Genomic DNA, 20237 nt, shown 5'->3' on the forward strand with positions numbered 1-20237 from the left:
AAATAACCGCCAATGCTGATCGGCTTTGGCAGCCGGCCAGAAGTTATAATTACCTTGCACATCTTCAATGGGCGCAAATGTTCGTCATGAAATATTCGCGGGCCACACCGCCGGTAACTGATTAATACGTTTGGGATTTGCATCGAGTTTGCATCGATGCACTCGATACTAACATCCCATGAGGGCATGAATGTCCCATTAAACTAGAACTAGAATGTAAACTAGAAAAAAATTGAGCGTTTTTTAATTCTATATTTTTTCGATTTATTAAATAAATGTTAACTTTGGACAGAAATACTAGTTTTTTTTTAAAAATATGCTTTTAAGATATTGGAAAAATAACTATAACGGGACAATAACGCGTATCTAGCTTCTAGCAGTGCTGCCAGCCCGATTGGTTCGTTTCACGGTGAGCAAAGACTTCCCCTGGGTGTGTTGATCCGATCCATTTTGATTGGCCGCTGAAGCGATAAATCAAATTTGCAAAAGCATCGGCGGCGTCGACAACAAGTGCTCGAGAGAACTCGATTAAAATCGAGCAGATTCGATGCGAAAACTATTCCCCTAACGAGCAACCAACTCACATGCCACGTAACGCCGACGGTGCGACCGATTTTGAAGGTGCTAATGAAGCATATTGCACTTGAGCAGGAAGGGGTTTACGGAAGCTGCAAAGGGACTATTTTGAGGCAGGTTGTAATTCATTAGAGATTTGATATTTAAAATTTCAGAAATAACTCAACTGATCCCTAATGATTTGTTTGTTGAATTCGTTCGAGAATTTCTACCAAATGGTATTCTGATAGTCCCTTTGGATTGCAACTTTCTCGCAGTCAACTACCCTGGAACCGCCAGGAACGTGCCATAGAACGACGATTCACTCGCTGCGGCATCGGGAACGACGTACGTTGTAGACACACAGCAAGTCATATTTAATTGCACTGCGGCAAGCATATCTTGCAGGCGCAGGCAGCTCTCCGAAACGCAGACAGAGCAGAACGTCGTCACGTTATTATATAGTGTCGATTGGAGAGCAGGTATTCAACGCGATGAGGGTGGTAAACTCTGTTTTTACTGCTTTAATTAGAACCGTATTTACCAAGAGCGCACGGTTACACAATTACGGGACGAAACGCGTCGCCCCGGATATCGAACGCTCCGTGATTGTTTTAATGAAAAGCTGACGCGTGTATTATCCCCTAAGTTTGTACACCACCACCGGAGAAATTAGCAACAAAAGCTACGCAATTAGCGCAGAGCAGTTTGACCTGGCCCACAACCCTAAGCGGAACAAGCGGAAAAGTTTAAAATTATGCTAACGAGTTTCCGGCCCTACAGCAAAAAAAAAGACCCTAAATGTCACTCCACACGGCAACACTGTAAGTAGATTAAAATATTGTAGGTTGTGCGATCTAATGTTTTCCCCCTCCTCGGCAACGGAAAACTTTTCTACATTTATTCACTTTGTGGCTGTATCATCGTAACAATGTTGATTTTTTTAAACAAGACAAGATGTTGCACTTTGGAAGTTTGTGGTGACTCAATTAAAAAGTTTTATTTTGCTTTTAAACAATAGATTGATGCAATTTAGAACGTCTGTCAGATTTTTTAACAATGTTTGCATCATTCTCATGTTTGCAATTTGATGATTAATTGGATACTAGAACTGGTTAATGAAAACTTTTGATCAATTCATGCTTTTAAAATTATTTCTATTTAAGAGATTAGAAAATTTCACAAAAGTTTAATTTTTTAACATTGAACCAATAATTTCCGAGATATATTGAAAATTACAGGCCAATTAGGTGACCCTTAAAAAACCGAATTTTCATGGAATTTTAGGCTATCCCTTTCTCAGAAACTAATTGTCCAATTTTTGAAATCAAAGTAAATCATTAGAAGAAAATCATAGGAAATTTACTCAGGTTTTCAACAATTTTTTTAAGAATTATTTTTCAAGCTCAAAAAACTAAAAAAAAAAATCGAAAATGTTACCTAAAAGTGGCAGGCAATAAAATGAAAACGGTTTATTATTTTATCAAAAAAAATAGGGAGTACTTTTCGATTGCAAATAGAAATTTAGCCTCAAAACAATCTTTAATAATTTTTGTCTAGATTACGATATTTAAAAACAAAAAATATCATATTTAGATTTTTTTTTGAATCCAATATGGCGGCCAAAATGGTAGTGATGAAATATTTGAAAATTGCATTTTTTTTTATTTAACAGGCAATCAACCAGTCAAATTTAACTAAAATGGGGTAGCAGAACTCGATGTTTGAAGAATTAAAATAAAAAAAATACAAACAATTTTTTTGTTCATGATTTGATTATCCGAAGTTCCATACAAACCTTCGGATAATCGCATCTGGACTGTATATAAAAGCATCAAAAAATTTCGAAAATAAAAATACCTTTTTGGGGAACTCGAATTTAAGCAATAAAAAGTTAAATAAAAAAAATGGATTTTAATCTATTTTTTTCTGAAAAGTCCAAATTTTTCGGAATATTCCGATAATCGAATCACGAAAAAAATTCGCTGTCTAATTTTTGATTGTCGAGCTTGATTGTGACCCCTGGACTACGCTAAAATGATTCAGAATTGTTAATTCCAAGATGGCGGCCAAAATGGCGGTGAGGTATTGAAAAAATGCATTTCATTTTTAAATAGGCAAACAAAAACTCAAATTTGACTAAAACGGGGTCGCAGAACTCGAATTTTATTTTAAAAACAAGAAAATGAAAAAACGAAAAGTTTTTTTTCCGGATTATCGAGTCTGAACTGTATGTATGACCAGCCAACCATTTGTATGAAAAAAATAATAATGATGTAAAATGAACTTTTTTGACATAGGGAATCCAAGGACACAATACAAAATCAAAAAATACAAAGAAAATTTTATTTGCGAAAACAGAGAGAAATACTCAGTACTGATACTGGTTTTTTCACGTTTTTCTGAAAGTTTCAAAGTACGATACACAACAAAAAAAAATCTGGTTATTTCTTTAAAAAATTAAGTTAAAATAAGTTAGTTAAGTTAAAATGAAGTAATATTTGTGTTAAACCAGTCCAATAGCTGCTGGCCGGCAGTTAAATTATGGAAATTATTATTAGTATAAGTGTCCTATGGTTAATGGATGGTCTCTAAGACAAAACAAGAAGCATCGGGGCTTTTACGCTTTCTGAAAAGGTATTTCAATTACCAGGCAGAGTTTTTAAAACCATTTTAGTGTTTTTTCGATGAAAAATACGTTTTTTTTTCGGAATTCTGAGTACGCCATCAAATCGAGCGTCTAATTTTACATAAAAGTCCCTTTGACACCAAATTTCTATCTCATCACCGTTTCAGGCTGCAAATGATTGAAAAACACCTCTTTTTTCGCATGTTCAAAAATGGAAGGGGTCGTACCGCCCCTCCGTCACGAGATATAAAAAACGGACCTCGGATTCGTGATCAGGGACAAAAGTTACCCCTTAGGATATAGTTTCACGAAAATCGAAGAGGGGTCGGGGCAACTTTTCCCGATTTCGTGTGAGTTGATAGAGAATAACCCATATTTTTTATTTTATTTTAAAGGCCTCCTAGAAACAAAATGAACAATACAGGTTTTACTTGATTTGGTATCCAAAATCAAGCTTTTGCAAGCATCCAGAATTTAATCAAATCAGCTTTATTACACCGAATTTCCCAGCATTCTGAAAACTCGCCCGGTCGCTTTTGAAGGAAAAGGTCCTCCTTTTTATCCCTGTCCGAGGCCTTTTGCGCGAGAATCTTGCCGAGATTTGTGTGTCACCTAAATACGATTACGTTGGTGGCGCCGGCGTCGGTGGCGCGTGTTAATCCCTGGAGCAATAAAGCATCCCGCCGCAGAGTTACCGCTTATAAATATGAAAAAGCCCAGAGTGTCGTCGTCGTCGTGCCAGGGGCAAAAAAGAAAAACGAGCCAAATTTCATTCCATCCCGAGCGCGAGCCGGATCACGGGGACCGGATTCCGGCAAGGGCCTTTTCGCGGGTTTGTGGATTTAAATTAATTTGCTGGTCTCTGTGCAGACATTTCGCTGTGGTTTCTTTCAGACTCTCTCTCGGGGGGCTTTTGGAGTAGTTTTTTTTGTTGCTTCTCGTGGTAAAATTTGGGGTTCTGAGTGCTTCAAAGGCAAATTGGGGATTTTGGGTGCCCCTGCCAGGCCAGACCACAACAAAATGTTAGAAAACCTGAACAAACAGCACAGATGGGAAAAACAAAGAACATAATTGTTTTGCTGCGGTTTTGGTTTTTCTTTTGGCGGCAGCTCTCCTCAAATCTGTTCGTGTTCATTCTTCAGTTTTTCGATGTTTTTTCTTCGCCGACTTTGCGCGCGCGATTTGAACAAAGTGCTGCAAATTGGAATCAGGTTGAGGAGGCAGATACCGGCTCATTACAAATTGCTCCACGAGTTTCTTTGGTTATGTTGCCGGAAGCCGCAAATTAAGTCTGCTTCAAACTCTGCTCAACTTTAGCAAGCTCAACCATACTGTCTGGGGAGAAGATTTCAACACATTCCAGTAAATCAATCCGATCATTGTGTACGTAATTTCATCCCCTTTTGTTTACTCATGTTATTCCCTTATCATTTCCTGGAACATGTCTATTGTTGACGTACCGTTGAATGGCAGCTTCTCTCTCAATGAAGTCAATTATTTGCATAACAATTACCGGTTATAGTTTCCAGAAGAACAAGCAACATCAAGTATTCCTTCCTGAAGCCACTCTGCCCCTGATGTTATGCAACCTGCACAGGACCACCACCGATCTCGTCCATCCTAGAAAATCTAGCTTTAAAGTATATCCGGCAAACTCCCCACGGACATCATGTTTTGCGAGGCAAACTTTCAAGAGTTTCCTCAGCCCCCCCTCAATCTCGGTCGGGGTTGGCTGTTCGAGGGGGTTGGTTTTGCCACTTGTGCAATTAATCCCAACAACACACCGTCGTCGGTCGTTGTTTACGGAGGGAGCTCCGGGAACACGTGCCACAAGAGGATTTGCTATCTTTTACAACTTTGAAGGATTCTTTGATAATGATGATGTTGGCGGTAAGTGTGCGGGGATCCGATGGAATTTGAACAAAGCTGTGAGCGGATCCAACCGCGGGAGATTGAAGGATTTTTTTGTCGATTTTGAACTTTATGACTTTTTGACTGGAAAAAGCAACATGAGATTTTGTATGTTTTTTTTCTGCTCAGTATTCAACATTCATGGCCGTTGATTTTATTGTATTTTTCTCATTTTTTTTAAATTGCTTTAACAAACTACTAAATTTACAGTTTTTTTCTGAATGTTTAAACACATGCCCTTTATCCCACTTCTACACATAATTGTCTCACTAAAAATGTTGAATGATGAAACAGAAGATTCTAAGTATTTTAATATTTGAAACATTTCATCATTTATTTGTTATACAGAGGGACTTTATGGCTGTCGATGCTTCAGGTGTCAATAAATTTTCTAGCCCTTCAAATAGATTGTTTTGTTTTATTGTTCTATAATTTGATAACTCCCGCTCTCGACGGTCCCTTCAATATCGACAACGAGAGAGTCCACTGTAAATGATCTGCCATATTTCATGAAGGATTTTGTAATTATCGTGTATGATTTTTCTAATTTTCCAACCCATTTCCAACCTGGAGCGATCACGACAAGCTGATGGCTCATTAGTTTCGAATATGCATAAATCAGTCACATGTCGGTACGCAGCACGCTCAAACCCAAATCCTAAAATAGAGCCATGTCTGGCATGTCACAACACAGCAGCAGCAGAGGTACTGCTGCGGTGGCGATGACGGACGAACGAACGCATCATCGGTTAAATGAGCCATGTCTAAGACCGTATTGCATAATGTGCACGCACCGGTCCGATCCTAAAACCGCAGCGAACAGAACAAATCAATATTCCATTTTGTCTCTGCAATCCCCCGAATAAGTGGGGCGAGCTGGAATGACAAACCTCAATTTCCCGTGATCGAATTTCTACTCTATTAACTCGCAATCAATTCGATACGCTTGCCGGCAAATCACGCGCTCCCCCACCCAAAGAAGGGTTCCCCAATCAATCAAAGTCAGAACAAGAACCGCACACTTACCTGTAGTTGAGGGCGTTGCGAATGTTGTACTCCCGGAAGGAATCGTTCCGCAGCGATTTCTGCAGCTCGAACCGATCCAACTGAGCGATTCGCTTGCGAATGCTGGTGCAAACTTTCTTCTTGCTGTGTCCCTTGCCGTAATCTTCCTGCTCATCACTCACTCGTTCTTCATCACTGTCACCCGGGTCGTCGCCGTCGTCGTCGTTGACCATTCTGGAATTTTTCTCACTTTCCGACGTGACGACCCCGGCGGCGGCGGTCTCCGTGTTGACACTTTCCACTGCACTCTCCCCGGTCGTCGGCGTTGCCGGGTAACCCCACCCAACACTATCGTTCCCAACCTCGGTATCATTAGTGAGCAGAGTGATCTCAACCGAGCTGTCTGGTCCCTCATTTCCGGGTGCCAGTTCCGTCGCGTTTTCCGTCCCGTTCCCATTGTACCCGGTCACCTGGCGGCGGTACCTCATCGAGGTCGATTCCTGACCTTCACCGTCCTCTTCTTCATCACTACTGGTAATTCTTCGCAAATACCGTACAATCAAATGCTCCAGCGTTACTCTCAACGAACTGCGTTTGTCCTTGATCTTGGTGCGAACGTTGGCCACCGGAGCTTCACCCTCACCACCCGGCGACTGTACCGCACCGACCGACGGCGTCGATTCCTTATCGTGCTCGTGGGCTCGACGCAGTGTTTGCAGAAAGCGCTGGCCAGCTTCCTTCTCCTCCAGGGCTAGCCGGTCCACCTTCTGGGATGAAAACGAACGCGTCATACTGAAAAGGGTGGGAAATGAGAAATGAAATTAATTGAAATCCAAAGACGATTCAAAATTAATCAGAAATGGTCCCCCTTTTATTATTCTGGGAAATCAACTAGCGAAGAATCTTGTTACGCAGGTGCTACTCAGGAAGCGGAATTATTACATTAAGATTTCATGACAGAATTGAGTAATCAAAAATTTAACATTCCAACCTAAATCAACTTCACCCAACAAGTCAGACAAAGAGTCACAGCGTTAAAACGTCTCACGTTAATTACTTCAGCTTTATATTGTGGCGAAATAGCTCGCGCGCCAGTAATAAGAACAAAGTCTTAAAGTATTATATTAAGGTGCTGGAGAATGGGGCAAAGCTCTTCCAAAGTCATCAGGATGCTTCTGCGCTCGTTGCCAAGGAGCAGGCGGTAATATAATGAAAAGTATACGAGGTCTGCACTGCACACTGCAACAACTTTAGCGCAATAGGGGACAAGTTTGCTGGCTCGGGGGGAAAGTTTCCAAGTAGTTTTAGACGTAGAAACACCCGACTCTTCTAACGGTGGGGCAGTGCGTCTCAGCCGTAACAACAATGCAGTCTTTTTTTTTTAAATGAGTATTTCCAAGAACATTTTTTTTAATATATTTTGAAGAACAATGGTCCAACAAATAAAAATTATAATTAATTATTGGCCACTGAATCCTATTGACAAAAAAATACTTGAAAGCAAACAAATTCATAACACTGAGAAAAATGAGTTCTCAAAATTGTGAACAAGTGTTCATGAAATTCGGAACCACGAACAAAGTGTTCAAATTTCATGGTACGTTTTTCAGAATCGTACCATGAAATTTGAACACTTTGTTCGTGGTTCCGAATTTCATGAACGCTTGTTCACGATTTTGGGAACTCTTTTTTCTCCGTGAACTTTTCGATGAAAACATGTAAGTGAAACTTCGAACAGTAGTTTTTTTGCAACAAGTTGCAAAAATTAGATTTTTTTTTTCAGCACGAGTCGTATACTTATCCAACGAGGTTTACTGAAAAATCAAGCTTTGCAACAAGTTGAATACAACATTCAAAACAAAACAATAATGAAAAATTTTACTTTTCGATACAAGCGTTGAAAAGTTCAACTTTTCAGCGCCCATTTCAGTGCTGAAAAGTAGGACTTTTCAGCACTAGTATTAAAAGGTATTGATTTTCAAATCTGTTAATTGTGGTAGTTAAAAGTATACCGTTTCGTTTCTCCGGAAGGTCAGGAAAAGTTGACAGTTTCACAGTGGGGTTGCAAAAAAAATACTTTTCGGTACCATTTTATTTTTTTTTTTGCGATGAAAAGTTAGCATTCGAGAATTTCAAGAAAGGTAAGTAAGGATTTTTTTAAACTTTCCATCAGGAAGTTATCTTATATCATGTCGGTGAAAAGTTTGGTGGCGATTGAAACTTCTTCGCCAAATTTCTACCTGGCATGTGACATAAAATTTGTGCGATGAAATGTTTCCACAAAATCAACCAAAAGTTTTACAATACGGCTCTGTACTACAAAATGCAAAATCTACACTGAGCAAAATTCACACAACGCATCGAAGTGTATCGCACAGTACAGAGCACTCAAATATCAATCGCAAAACACTTGAAATTGCGGTGCTTGGCCTTGAAATAATTTCAATAGCCAAACACTTGAATTTTAAATGGCGTTGAAAAATAATAGTACGTACAAGCAATATATAGGTTCTCGCTTGCTAGTCGTGCACGCTACCACTGCGCCGGTCAGTTGAAAACGGGAGAGTTTTTTGTGCAACTCGTTCTAGCCTCGCTTATAGCCATCGATAAAAGTCACGCTAAAATCAATCAGTGAAACACATTAAATTCAAGTGGAAAACCACGTTGACTTTGAATAGTGCTTGTTTTGAGTAGATCTTAAGATCAATTTCAAGTGTATTCCAAATCACTTTGAATAGTTTTAGACGGTGGGACAAATTCATGAGCAAAACTCTTGACAAGCTTGAGCCACCCGAATGAAAATAACGTGTCAAAAAATACCAAAAAGTCAATAGCCCAAACAATTGCATTTGATTGTGATTTGGATTGATGTTGAAACACAAACCAATTAGAACTATGATGTGGCTTTAATCAATCATTCATGTGTTTGGGCACTTGAATAAAAAGTGTGGCATATTTTCACTTTGAAAATTCAGATATCTTTTATTCATATATCATTTACATTGTTCTTTTTTTGTCTCTGGTTGCCAGATTATAAAAAAAAAAACAAACGGCTGCCTTTATAAAAACTTACCAAAACAATTATTTAAAAAAAACAGTATCCAAGTAGGGGTCTTGCATAGATACAGAAACAAAAATAATTCTGATATTCCTAAGAAATTCATTCAATCACATGGGTACCACAGTTTGCAACCACTGTTAATTGGATAAAGTACAATGGTAAAACAGTTCTTTGATGTAAAAGTTGACGTGATAAGATAAAACTGTCAAAACATTCTTTCAAGTTTTTAATCAATGACAATTCATTTTATTAGGAACCTTTGAAAATTCATTAACTTATTCTGGACATATTAAAAATTCAAGAAGGCGGCCAAAATGACGATGATGAAATTTTGAAAAATAGCATTTGGGAATGTAACAGGAAAATTAAACTTTACTAAAATTCAGTTGAAAAATGAAAAAAAAATAGAAAATACGAAAAAGAAAATGCTGGAATTCGATAATCCGTTTCTAGAAACCTTCGGATAATCGAACTTCTTAAGAACGATTTTTCGGAGAATCGAGCGTGCACTGTATTGATGTTGATAATGTGTTTGATATAAATATTTGCATAAAAACTAAAACTGAAAATAATAACTTAACAAAAAGATGAAACATGTAGAAAACTATAAGCAACAAAATAAATCCGCCTAACCCAAATCAATAACTCAAAGGTACCCAAGTAAACGTTTATGTACCGCTCAATGTATAACAGTAAACGGATTAGCATAAGTCGGTGACCCGTAACAATTATGCTGATTCTCTCGGGCCCTTTCGATCGATTAATTCCGGCAGCGGTATTCATGATTCATCCGCACCCACGCATTTTTAGTTAGTCACCGTAGAACCTCGATTGTTTGACAGACAAATTTAAGTTTACAATAGTAAACTGGACATAAGTCGTTTTTAAGTGTGTTTTTGCACCGATCAAACCAACCCCTGTCTGACTATTAATGTTCTGCGGTACCTCCACCAATTAAAACAGGTGATTAGTGGGTATAATTTATCGTCGCCGGTTCGCCGTCATTAAAACGAGAGTGTCGGCATTAATCAACAGCACGCAATGCGAATTGAATGTTAAACCATATCGGCAATCTTCAAAAAAGACAAAAAAAACGGGAATAATTGTAGAGCCACCCACAACACTGTTTTTGTCTATGCAACTCGCGTCATCCCGTCCCATCGGCGACTCTATTTGGTACAAATGGAGCAATAGAGAAGTTTACCGCCGCCGCCGCCCCGTCATCATCGTTAGCCAAGCCAGAAGAATTTAAATTGGACACTTTGAAACGTGCGGTTCTACGTGCGGATCTCCCCGTCATCTTCAGTGGCCAATACCTTTGGAACAGTACCGTACCTCCACGATGATGGCGCAAGAATAGACATTTTCCCCAAGTGTTTTCCTTAGATGTCTACTTAGGATCCAATTTTGGGGGGTAAATTGTCAAATAATGTACAGAATCAAATAAATTTTGTTTCAATTTGATCCAAATTTGGCACACATTTCCAATTCGACCCATCATCGTGCTTTTGATCAATTAAGATTGCCCCTTAGGAGCGTTTTCTTTGGATTTTCTCCACGTCAGAAAAGGTAAAGAAAAACCTCAAAGGCAAACACGTCCGTCCGCCGGTGTCCCGGTTTCGGTTCCCGCGTATTGAATGAATATCTAAATTTTATTCAAATCACGCGTTCGTGCGTGAGTGGCATATTTTGCCTGTGTCAACGCAAAGTTCTGTTTATTTTTTCGCCGTCGACGATGGTTTTCGTTCTCTGATGAGCCGCCAAGTCGGCGGTCTCGCATTTGTAACGGTTCCGGGCTTTCCGGCCAGTTCCGGGGACAATCGTAAATATTGCAGTTTAGTAAGATTGCGGTAGATCGTTTCTTTATAGGGTTACGGAAACTTTTCTTTTTGTATAATTTGCGATTATTGTTTGTTTTTACTGCGCCGTCACGCAGGCTTAACCTTTTGAAAATAATGGAGCATTTTATCGTTATTGGGGTGGCGAATTTGGAGTCAAATTGTGTTATTTACTGGCGATGAATTTAGATCTCCTTTTTATTAGAAGATGGCAGGAAAAAACTGGTACATTTTCTAGTGATATTTAGAGTTGAAAAGTATTTTTTTTTTGTTTTGCTGATGAAGAATAAATATTTATTTTCGAAAATAAATTAACAATTGCATGCAAATGATTTAAATCCCAAGCGACTTATCCCAACAGTCCAGTCAACAGGGTCGGAAGTCCGGTCAGAGTTCCAGTGACGGTTCCGAGCAGGCCGGTCAGCACACCGCTCAGCTGGGTGAGCAGCGCATTCACCTGGGTCGTCAGCGATGAAGCAACGGTGTTCAGATTGGAAGTCGCCGCGGTCAGCTGGTTGATCAGAGTCGTCGAAGCACCGGTTCCGGCCGAGATGACCGAGTTGAGCTGGGTGTTGGCAGTGTTCAGGGCAGTCTGCACTCCGGCGGCAACGGTGCTCAGCCCGCTGGTGAGGGTCGCGGGAAGAGCGGTCAATCCGTTACTGACGATGCTGTTCAGCGTTGACTGAAGGCCTGTAACAGTCGACTGAAGCTGGGTCAGAGCCGAAGCGGCGGCAGCGGTCAGGGCATTGCTCGCCAAAGCGGTTTGGATCTGCGTCAACAGGTTGGTGATGGTTGTCTGCAGTGACGATGTCACGCTTTGCAGAGTCGACAAGGCCGTTGACAATTGGGGAGCAGGAGATGCTGTGGTGGCCTGTAAGGATCGAATGAATAGGATATTAAGTAAGGATAAGCTAAATCCTTTTCTTAGGAACTTACCGCCATCAGGCAGACACCGAATGCGACAACCAGGAAGGCTTTCATCTTGGGACTGTTCAGTGACTTCGAAGCGAGAACTGATACCTATCGATCATCTGTGCTGAGGTATTTATAGGAACTTGAAATGTTCCCAATTCAGTACAAATTGCTCGAACAATCTTAAATTCTTCAATTTCAATAACAATCGGACTTGTTGTTTGTTCCATCTCACGCGTGTAAGATTTCAGCTGTTTACGTCCAAACTTTTCTCGAAGAATGATGAGCTGAAACAAACAATCTTGTTTTACGCAAACGATTAATCATGATTGCAAAATGTTGGAAATTTTCCAATGACGAAAATTATACTGATTAGTCAGGGTCATCTTGAATATATAATATTTCAAAATGTATAAATTTTTCATCAAGTTTTAGTTTTACGAAATCTGATGTTGTAGCTAAGTGCCTTTAAACTGAATATAAGGAACCTTGGTGTAGGGATAAGCGTGGTCGCCTCTCACCCAGTTGGCTTGGGTTCGATCCCAGACGGTCCCGGTGGCATTTTTCGAGACGAGATTTGTTGTCTGATCACGCCTTCCGTGGGACGGGGAAGTAAATGTTGGCCCCGGTCTAGCCTAGAGGGTTAGGTCGTTAGCTCAATCCAGGTGTAGGAGTCCTCTCCCTGGATCCTGCCTTGGTAGAGTCGCTGGTAGGCAGATGGACTAACAACCCAAAGGTCATCAGTTCGAATCCCGGGATGGATGGAAGCTGAGGTGTAAAAAGAGGTTTGCCTCAACAATCAAGCCTACGGACAACTAGTTTCGAGAAGGAATCTCGCAATCGAGAACGCCAAGGCAATGCTGTAGAGCGAATAATTTGATTTTTTTGAAAGCATATATTAGTATAAAATGAACAGAACATCGAAAAGTGGTACGTAGTAAAAATAAGTGTTGAAAAGGTAAACTTTCACACAAAGGGATTATTTACAGACTAAAACTAAAAATCACATTACCATGATTTGTAGATCTATAGGGGAAAATAGAACCACTAGTTTATTTGTTTATTAAAATTCAATATTTATTTACCTAAATAGAGTGGTTTATCAAAACTGCATTTTGGACAAAAATTAAATATGGAATTTTCAGAGAAATTCGTTAAAAAAACGGAGAAAAACCTTCGACCTCTCTTCATCTAAATACTGTTGGAGGTCATTCTTGAAACCTTCTAGCATGTGTTTCCAATGAATTAAGATTGCGCAGAATATTTGATGACGAAAGTCATTCCAGTGACTCTTTAAAGAAAATGCGAATAATACTTATTTCAATGTATGGTGTTGGATTGTTCTAAGCAACCATTTTATTTTGTTATTTCTTATTAAAGGTGAAATAACAAGATTGTGATATTTTAAAGCCGCAATGAAAACGACAAGCAATACATGATTCGAAAAAAAGAAGTCCCTCAAAACTAAAATTTACATCAATAGGAAATTATAACTTTTTAAAACACGTGTGGCTTTCCACAAATTGCAATCACCTTCAAGTGTATGTTTCATCTCACCGCGCTTCTAGAACATCCAATCCAGTCGTAAACAACTGAAGCCACGTGCAATATGAAGTTAACAGACAGTTCAATTGTACTGAAGAAAATACTAGCGAACAGACAATGCTTGCGCAACTCCTGAAAATTTAAACTTTCCTATAAATACCTTAACCCAGATAGTCGAAAGGTATCAGTTCTCGCTTCGAAGTCACTGAACAGCCTCCTCCAAGATGAAAGCCTTCCTTGTTGTTGCATTCTGTGCCTGCCTGTTGGCGGTAAGTTCCTGAGAAAAGGATTTAGCTATCCTTACTTAAAATCCTATTCATTCCACCCTTACAGGCCACCACAGCATCTCCTGCTCCCCAATTGTCAACGGCCTTGTCGACTCTGCAAAGCGTGACATCGTCACTGCAAACAACCATCACCAACCTGTTGACGCAGATCCAAACCGCTTTGGCGAGCAATGCCTTGACTGCCACCGCCGCTTCGGCTCTGACCCAGCTTCAGTCGACTGTTACAGGCCTTCAGTCAACGCTGAACAGCATCGTCAGCAACGGATTGACCGCTCTTCCCACGACCCTCACCAGCGGGCTGAGCACCGTTGCCGCCGGAGTGCAGACTGCCCTGAACACTGCCAACACCCAGCTCAACTCGGTCATCTCGGCCGGAACCGGTGCTTCGACGAGTCTGATCAACCAGCTGACCGCGGCGACTTCCAACCTGAACACCGTTGCTTCTTCGCTGACGACCCAGGTGAATGCGCTGCTCACCCAGCTGAGCGGTGTGCTGACTGGTCTGCTCGGAACCGTCACTGGAACTCTGACCGGACTTCCGACCCTGTTGACTGGACTTTTGGGATAAGTCGCTCGAGGTTTGAATCATTTGCATGCAATTGTTAATTTATTTTCGAAAATAAATATTTATTCTTCATCAGCAAAACAAAAAATATGTCTTTATTGAATTCGATTCGCCAGAACAAACACCCATCCATCAAATCTTCCGCTCCCTTTCGTTTTGCCATCTTAATCAACGAGGTTTTTTTCAGACCGAACAAACACCGATCGTGACAAATTTCATTAAGGTGGAATTGATGAGGACCGATTTGTCATCGATAATCCTGATGTGCGCGGGTTGTGGCCCCACTACTGAACCCAAGAAGCTACAAATAACACGTTTTTAAGAAGAAGACGATGGTGAACGAAAAACCTAATTTTTCTTCCCAACGCGAATGTAGCACCTTGCTTTTCCACAAGAATGAGAAGAAAAATATCATTAGGGTGTTGTGATTTTTGTTGGACCTAGAGGCTATTAGCTACTTAAGACAATCTAGTGATTCTTGTGGATTGAAAACCATTGATTTCAATAATTTCCACAAATTCTTATTTAGTTTATCAGTTATAACATTGGTCCACTTCCCCCATGCCGAGGTGTTTTCGGCGAAGAAGCACCTTTGCCGCGTCACCTCCGGAAAAATATCGAATAAACATGAGCATGACCTAACAAGTTCAAGGTCGTCCGTGGCGTTGAACGCCGAGGTCGAGGGGTTGAACTTTTATTACCCCCACCCAAAATCCCCCCTCGACTGCCTTGGGCGGCTGTCAGGACATTCCGCGCGCACTGTCAGTTTCATGCACCATTTTTGTTTCTTCCTCCAATAACGTCGCCCTAATGGGCCACTACTATGTATGTTTGCTAGTAGGTATGTGCTCGAGGGCAACAGAAGAGGGCCTTGGGATGTCCTTCCGGCGATGTCAGGCTGTTAAGTTAAGCTAATGAATGAGTTTATGCTTTTGCCGGCAAGATACACTTTCTGACTCATTAAGTTGGTGAAATTGTGGGGATTGTGTTGTTGGCGAGAGGAAATGGCGAACTTTCTCTCGCTAAACTGGGGAATGAAATTGTGCACCAGAGCGGAATAATGACACGGAAATTTTCCTAGAGCCTGGGCGCAACATTTCCGCCGCCGGAACAGGGAAAACTTTCTGTGTCAGTTGTTTTGCGTATGGTACACCAAGTTGTCACCTAACGTGGCATACACGATAATGAAGATTATACACGTAATGTTTCCACTCTGATAATATGTGTAGCCTACAACTGGTTGCTTCCTGATTGCTTTTTTGTGGAAATCTGACCTTATTATTTTTGGCTTTTTTTTCAACTTAGTTTTTTCATTTGTTTTACTTCGTAATTTGTTCAGTCAACTGGGATGGAACGGGACTTCAGTCTAAATACGAACAGAATGTTTTAAGCCAAACATTCACTATTACGCCCTTTTGAAATGTTAGTCTTGATTTGAAAATTTTGAAAATATTGTTTTCGAAAAGATCCGAAAATTTCACGAATATTTCATATTTTAACATTGGAAATCGGACCATTAGTTGCTGAGATATCGACGTTAGAAAATGATAGGTTGTTTGGGTGAGACTTAGAAAACATCAATTTTCTTGTTATTGAACCTTTGCATGGCAATATCTCAGCAACTATGGGTCGTATCAACAAAGTTTAAAAAAGCAAAATATAGAGAATTTTCTCAGCTTTTCATTTTTTTTTTCAAATGTGTGCAAACATGTGCACTAATTTTAAAAAATGAAAAACTGCGATCATTTTCAAAAAAGTAACCTAAAAGTGGCTATAACTTGAAAATGGTGCACTTTATCAAAATTTCACTTGAGTACTTTTAGATTGCAAATTTGATTTTTCATCGAGAAATGAAGTTGAAAAATGTTTTCGACCAATATTTCGATTTTTTGAAAAAAAATTGATTCAAAAAATCATAACTCGGTCAAAGATTTTTCGCTCAACCTGGAAATTTCTGAAAAATGGTATTTGATATTTCCTAAAACATATAAAAAAATAAATTAAAATAGTGTTATTTTTTAACAAATCAAGTCTTAGTGACAACAAGTGAAATAAAAAATCACAAAAAAAATGTTACCGTGTATCTTTTTTTTTTCAGTGTAGCCCTTATCCATACCTACAACTTTGCCCAAGACACCAAATCGATCAAAAAATTCCTTCAAAAGATACAGATTTTTGAATTTTCATATGAACAGCTGCCTAATTTGTATGGAAAATTATATGGACAAACTTTTGATGCACAATAGTTTCTTTGGGCATACCAAAGGCACCAAAAAAGTCTCAGCCTTATTAAAAATACAAAAAAATCAAATGACCGAAATCTCAGAGAAATGCTCATGGGACTTCGTATAATCGAATCACGAACAAAAACATTTTAGTCAAATTTGAATGGTTGATTGCCTATAAAAAAAATAATTTTCAATATTTCATTACCGCCATTTTTTCACACAAGTTCACATGTTTTGGAATCATTGATTTTCAAAAATTGTAAGATTTGACGAAAACAAAAACTTTAGCGAAAAAAAACTCATTGCGGTTATGAACATCGAAAATTTTCAAAAATTCAAAAGATTTTTGAATAAACCCAAACATGCCAAAAATGATTCTAAACGCAAGGAAATGCAGTTTCAATTGATTTTAGCTTATTGCACCTAAATTTTCATTGACATTTGGAAGTTTTTGAAAAAAAATAATTATGCCCTGATTTTTAAAACCGGCTTGAAGCGGGGGGGACTTCAAATAACAATTGTCCCAGTCTTCTCAATGATAAAAATAAAACATTTGAAATTTTTTCTGATATCTTCCACAAAAATATTGTAATTTTTTAAACCATGATAAATTTTAAAATGACAAAATATTCAATATTACACCATTTTTAAATGTCAATCTTGATTTAAAAAATCAAAATGATAATTTTTAAACATTGGAAATTGGACAACATGTTACTGAGATGAAAATGGGAGTTGGGTTTGGGACTTTGACAATATCCATTTTCCTGTTTATTCTTCTTTTATTATTTAATATTCAATGTTAATAAAACGAAATTTTCAGAAATTTTCTGAACCTTCCAAATATAAAAATTTTTGTACCATTTTATTTCACTTCACGTTGTTAAATTTGTGTTAAATTACTATCCTAAGATGAGATGTGGATTACCTTTCATCAAGGGATGCCAGATAAATCTGAGATTGTTTGGCAAAATCTGTCGAAATCTGAGTAGAGCATGGTCTATCCCGCACTATTTCAAAAAATTTAAATCAAGACTGACATACCAAAAGGGCGTAATAATGAATGTTTGGTATTTTCAAAATGTTAGTCTTGATTTAAAATTTATGAAAATATTTTTTTCGAATCGATCGGAAAATTTCACGAATGTTTCATGTTTTACCATTGTAAATCGGACCATTAGTTGCTGAGATATCGACATTAGAAAATGGTGGGTTGTTTGGGTGAGACTTAGAAAACATCAATTTTCTTGTTTTTAACCCTTTGCATGGCAATATCTCAACAACTAAGGGTCGTATCAACAAAGTCCGAATAAGCAAAATATAGAGAATTTTCTTAGCTTTTCAAAAATATGTATTTCAAAAGTGGGCAAACATAGGCACTACTTTAAAAAAACCAATAACTGCGACTATTTTGAAAAAAAGTTACATAAAAATGGCTATAACTTGAAAACGATGAACTTTATCAAAATTTCAGTGAAGTATTTATTGAATGCAAATTCAATTTTACATCGAAAAATAAAGTTGAACATTTTTTACGACCAATATTACGATTTTTTGAAAAAAATTGTATCGATTCAAAAATCATAACTCGGTCAAAGATTTTTTGCCCATTCTGGAAATTTCTGAAAAGTTGGCATATCAAAAAAAAATGAAAAAGGTGTTTTTGTGCAAATCAAGTTTTAGTGACAAAAAAGTGAAATTAAAAATCATCAAAAAAAATTTACCGTGTATCATTTTTGTTTCAGTGTAGTCCTTATCCATACCTACAACTTTGCCGAAGACACCAAATCGATCAAAAAATTCCTTTCAAAAGATACAGATTTTTGAATTTTCATACATCATTTTTGTATGGAAAGCTGCCAAATTTGATGCAAATGATACAAAATGGCTTTTTTGGGCATACCGAAGGCACCAAAAAAGTTTCGGCCGGATCAAAGAATACAGAAAAAATCGAATGACCGAAATCTCAGAGAATTGTCCTTATACAAGCCATTTTTTGTAAATGAAGCCAGATTTTCAACAATTTTTTATATCGCAATTTGAATTGATTGCTGATGTATCTATCTCAAAGCCGTTCAAAAAGTGATCAAAAGCAAATTTATAGCAATTGCACGGGCTGAAAGAAAAAAACTGAAATAAAAAACATGCCACTTTAATGTTTTTTCAATTTTAAATTTTAAAGGAAAAATTTACTCTGATAAAAAAATACAAATCACAACACAGTTTTTGACAAGAAATAAATCTCGAGAAAATTTTCACGAATTTTCCATCCGGCCTTCGACACATCCCATCACACTCAGGATCGAATTACTCTAACAAGATGTAAATTGATTCGTTACAACACCACGACATGTTTCCGCCAACGCCGTCACTTTTTTCGCTGCTCGCAACATTATGCAATTTCCGAAAAGCTGTCACGTCATACTTCAATAACCCTAAAAAGAATACCTACAAAAAAAATAAAGATCTGCTACACAGCGCAACGTGTTAAAGAATACGCTCCGTCTGATCTGGTTGATATCACGAGAATTTAGCACTCTGCTATCCTTTCCGGCAGCTATATGTTAGTATAATACAGAGCCAGGAAGCTGATAATGTTGTGGAAAATTCCAAGCCCGACAAACTGTGTGGCAAGTATCTTGGCAAATATAGAGAGGTTTTAAAAGGGGGAACTACCCGTTTTGGGAAGTAATTAGTGTCCACTATTGATACAGTGTTGTAAATGCTATAAATTATGTTGCAAAGAATAATTTCAAATTTCAAAACCAGTTGAAAATAGACTACCTTCCCCTAAGAAAATTCCAAGCGAAACTCACCTGATTTCGTCCACGTGCACACAGTCCTCGGCGCGTTCGTCGGCGCACCGAGGTGTGAATTTGGCCTCCAGTATCGCTACCCTGGACTCGAGGTTTCCGCACGTTAGCCGAATTTCCGTGTCGTAACAGCCCCACTCCTCTATGACCTCTGTGTGGCGGGCGGGCAGCATCCAACGGCAGAATAGTTGGTTTGGTTTGGTTGGCGCAAAGTTTTCCACGGTTGAAGCACGTTTTCCCAGCATGAGTTGCACAAAGTGATGCCAGCCGGAGATTCCGTGAATAAGATGCCATGAAAGAGGGAGAAGAAAAGACGACTTTTAGTGAAAAAGGACCGAGGGCAACAAAAAAGAATCCAAAAAGAAATGTAAACGTGATAAGATAGGATAAAGAATTAAGCTCGGGTGGTTTCAATGCGATCGATAACGAAAGATTCGTTCAAATTTCCTCCCGTTTTTTGTGTGCAGATTTTCTTTCTACAAGCGCCAGCAACAACAGCAAAAAACCCGGATCATGTTCAGTGCCGTTTGACTAGGGCTTCCCTCACGAGGCGTACTACTTGAAGCCAAGAAATGAGTGCATGGTTTCGAGTTTTCTTTTTTTTTTTTTTGTCGCTCTGGTGTTACTTTTTGGCCCAGTTACTAACTTTGGCACGATGATTTATGGGGTTGAATTTGTACTATTCTGCCGGACACAAGAAACCGGGCCAAAATAGTTTTATAACAAGTGCGGGTTGGACCCAAGTTGACACTGGGCGGAACACGATACGGTGCAAAAACGGTGTGTCCAGATGTGTTTGAATTAGTGCTGTTTGAATGCACTTTGAATTGTGTGGGAAAGTTTCGGACGAAAAGTCAGATTGCATTGATAAATGCATGGATTTCTTCA

At 38.8% G+C, this 20237-nt stretch overlaps 3 protein-coding genes across 3 annotated transcripts in view; 1 reads left to right on the plus strand and 2 right to left on the minus strand.

Annotated features, from left to right (window-relative positions):
• Positions 1 to 20237, minus strand: part of LOC120428324 (uncharacterized) — a 229376-nt gene that overhangs the window by 199872 nt on the left and 9267 nt on the right. Inside the window, exons 2-3 of the mRNA XM_052706902.1 lie at positions 19353 to 19500; positions 6122 to 6892 (exon numbers count right to left, since the gene is read on the minus strand). Coding sequence (XP_052562862.1) covers positions 6122 to 6892; positions 19353 to 19500 — 919 coding nt within the window. The remainder of the gene's footprint in view (positions 1 to 6121; positions 6893 to 19352; positions 19501 to 20237) is intronic.
• LOC120421960 (uncharacterized) lies at positions 11247 to 12057 on the minus strand. The gene is made up of 2 exons (XM_039585274.2): positions 11936 to 12057; positions 11247 to 11870 (listed from the first exon to the last, which is right to left on the minus strand). Exons 1-2 carry the CDS (start codon positions 11978 to 11980, stop codon positions 11349 to 11351), a joined length of 567 nt encoding a protein of 188 aa, XP_039441208.1. The 5' UTR covers positions 11981 to 12057; the 3' UTR covers positions 11247 to 11348.
• LOC120421961 (uncharacterized) lies at positions 13568 to 14363 on the plus strand. Its single transcript, XM_039585275.2, has 2 exons — positions 13568 to 13725; positions 13790 to 14363. The coding sequence occupies exons 1-2, from the start codon at positions 13681 to 13683 to the stop codon at positions 14309 to 14311; spliced, it is 567 nt and encodes a 188-aa protein (XP_039441209.1). The 5' UTR covers positions 13568 to 13680; the 3' UTR covers positions 14312 to 14363.

Source organism: Culex pipiens, chromosome 2 (genome assembly GCF_016801865.2).
Source record: "Culex pipiens pallens isolate TS chromosome 2, TS_CPP_V2, whole genome shotgun sequence".
NCBI lineage: Eukaryota > Metazoa > Arthropoda > Insecta > Diptera > Culicidae > Culex > Culex pipiens.

Coding starts and splice junctions, on each gene's coding strand:
- LOC120421960 (XM_039585274.2), bottom strand. CDS start 11,980: ATGAAAGCCTTCCTGGTTGTCGCATTCGGTGTCTGCCTGATGGCG. Junction 11,871..11,935: donor TCGGTGTCTGCCTGATGGCG/GTAAGTTCCTAA, acceptor CGATCCTTACAG/GCCACCACAGCATCTCCTGC.
- LOC120421961 (XM_039585275.2), top strand. CDS start 13,681: ATGAAAGCCTTCCTTGTTGTTGCATTCTGTGCCTGCCTGTTGGCG. Junction 13,726..13,789: donor TCTGTGCCTGCCTGTTGGCG/GTAAGTTCCTGA, acceptor CCACCCTTACAG/GCCACCACAGCATCTCCTGC.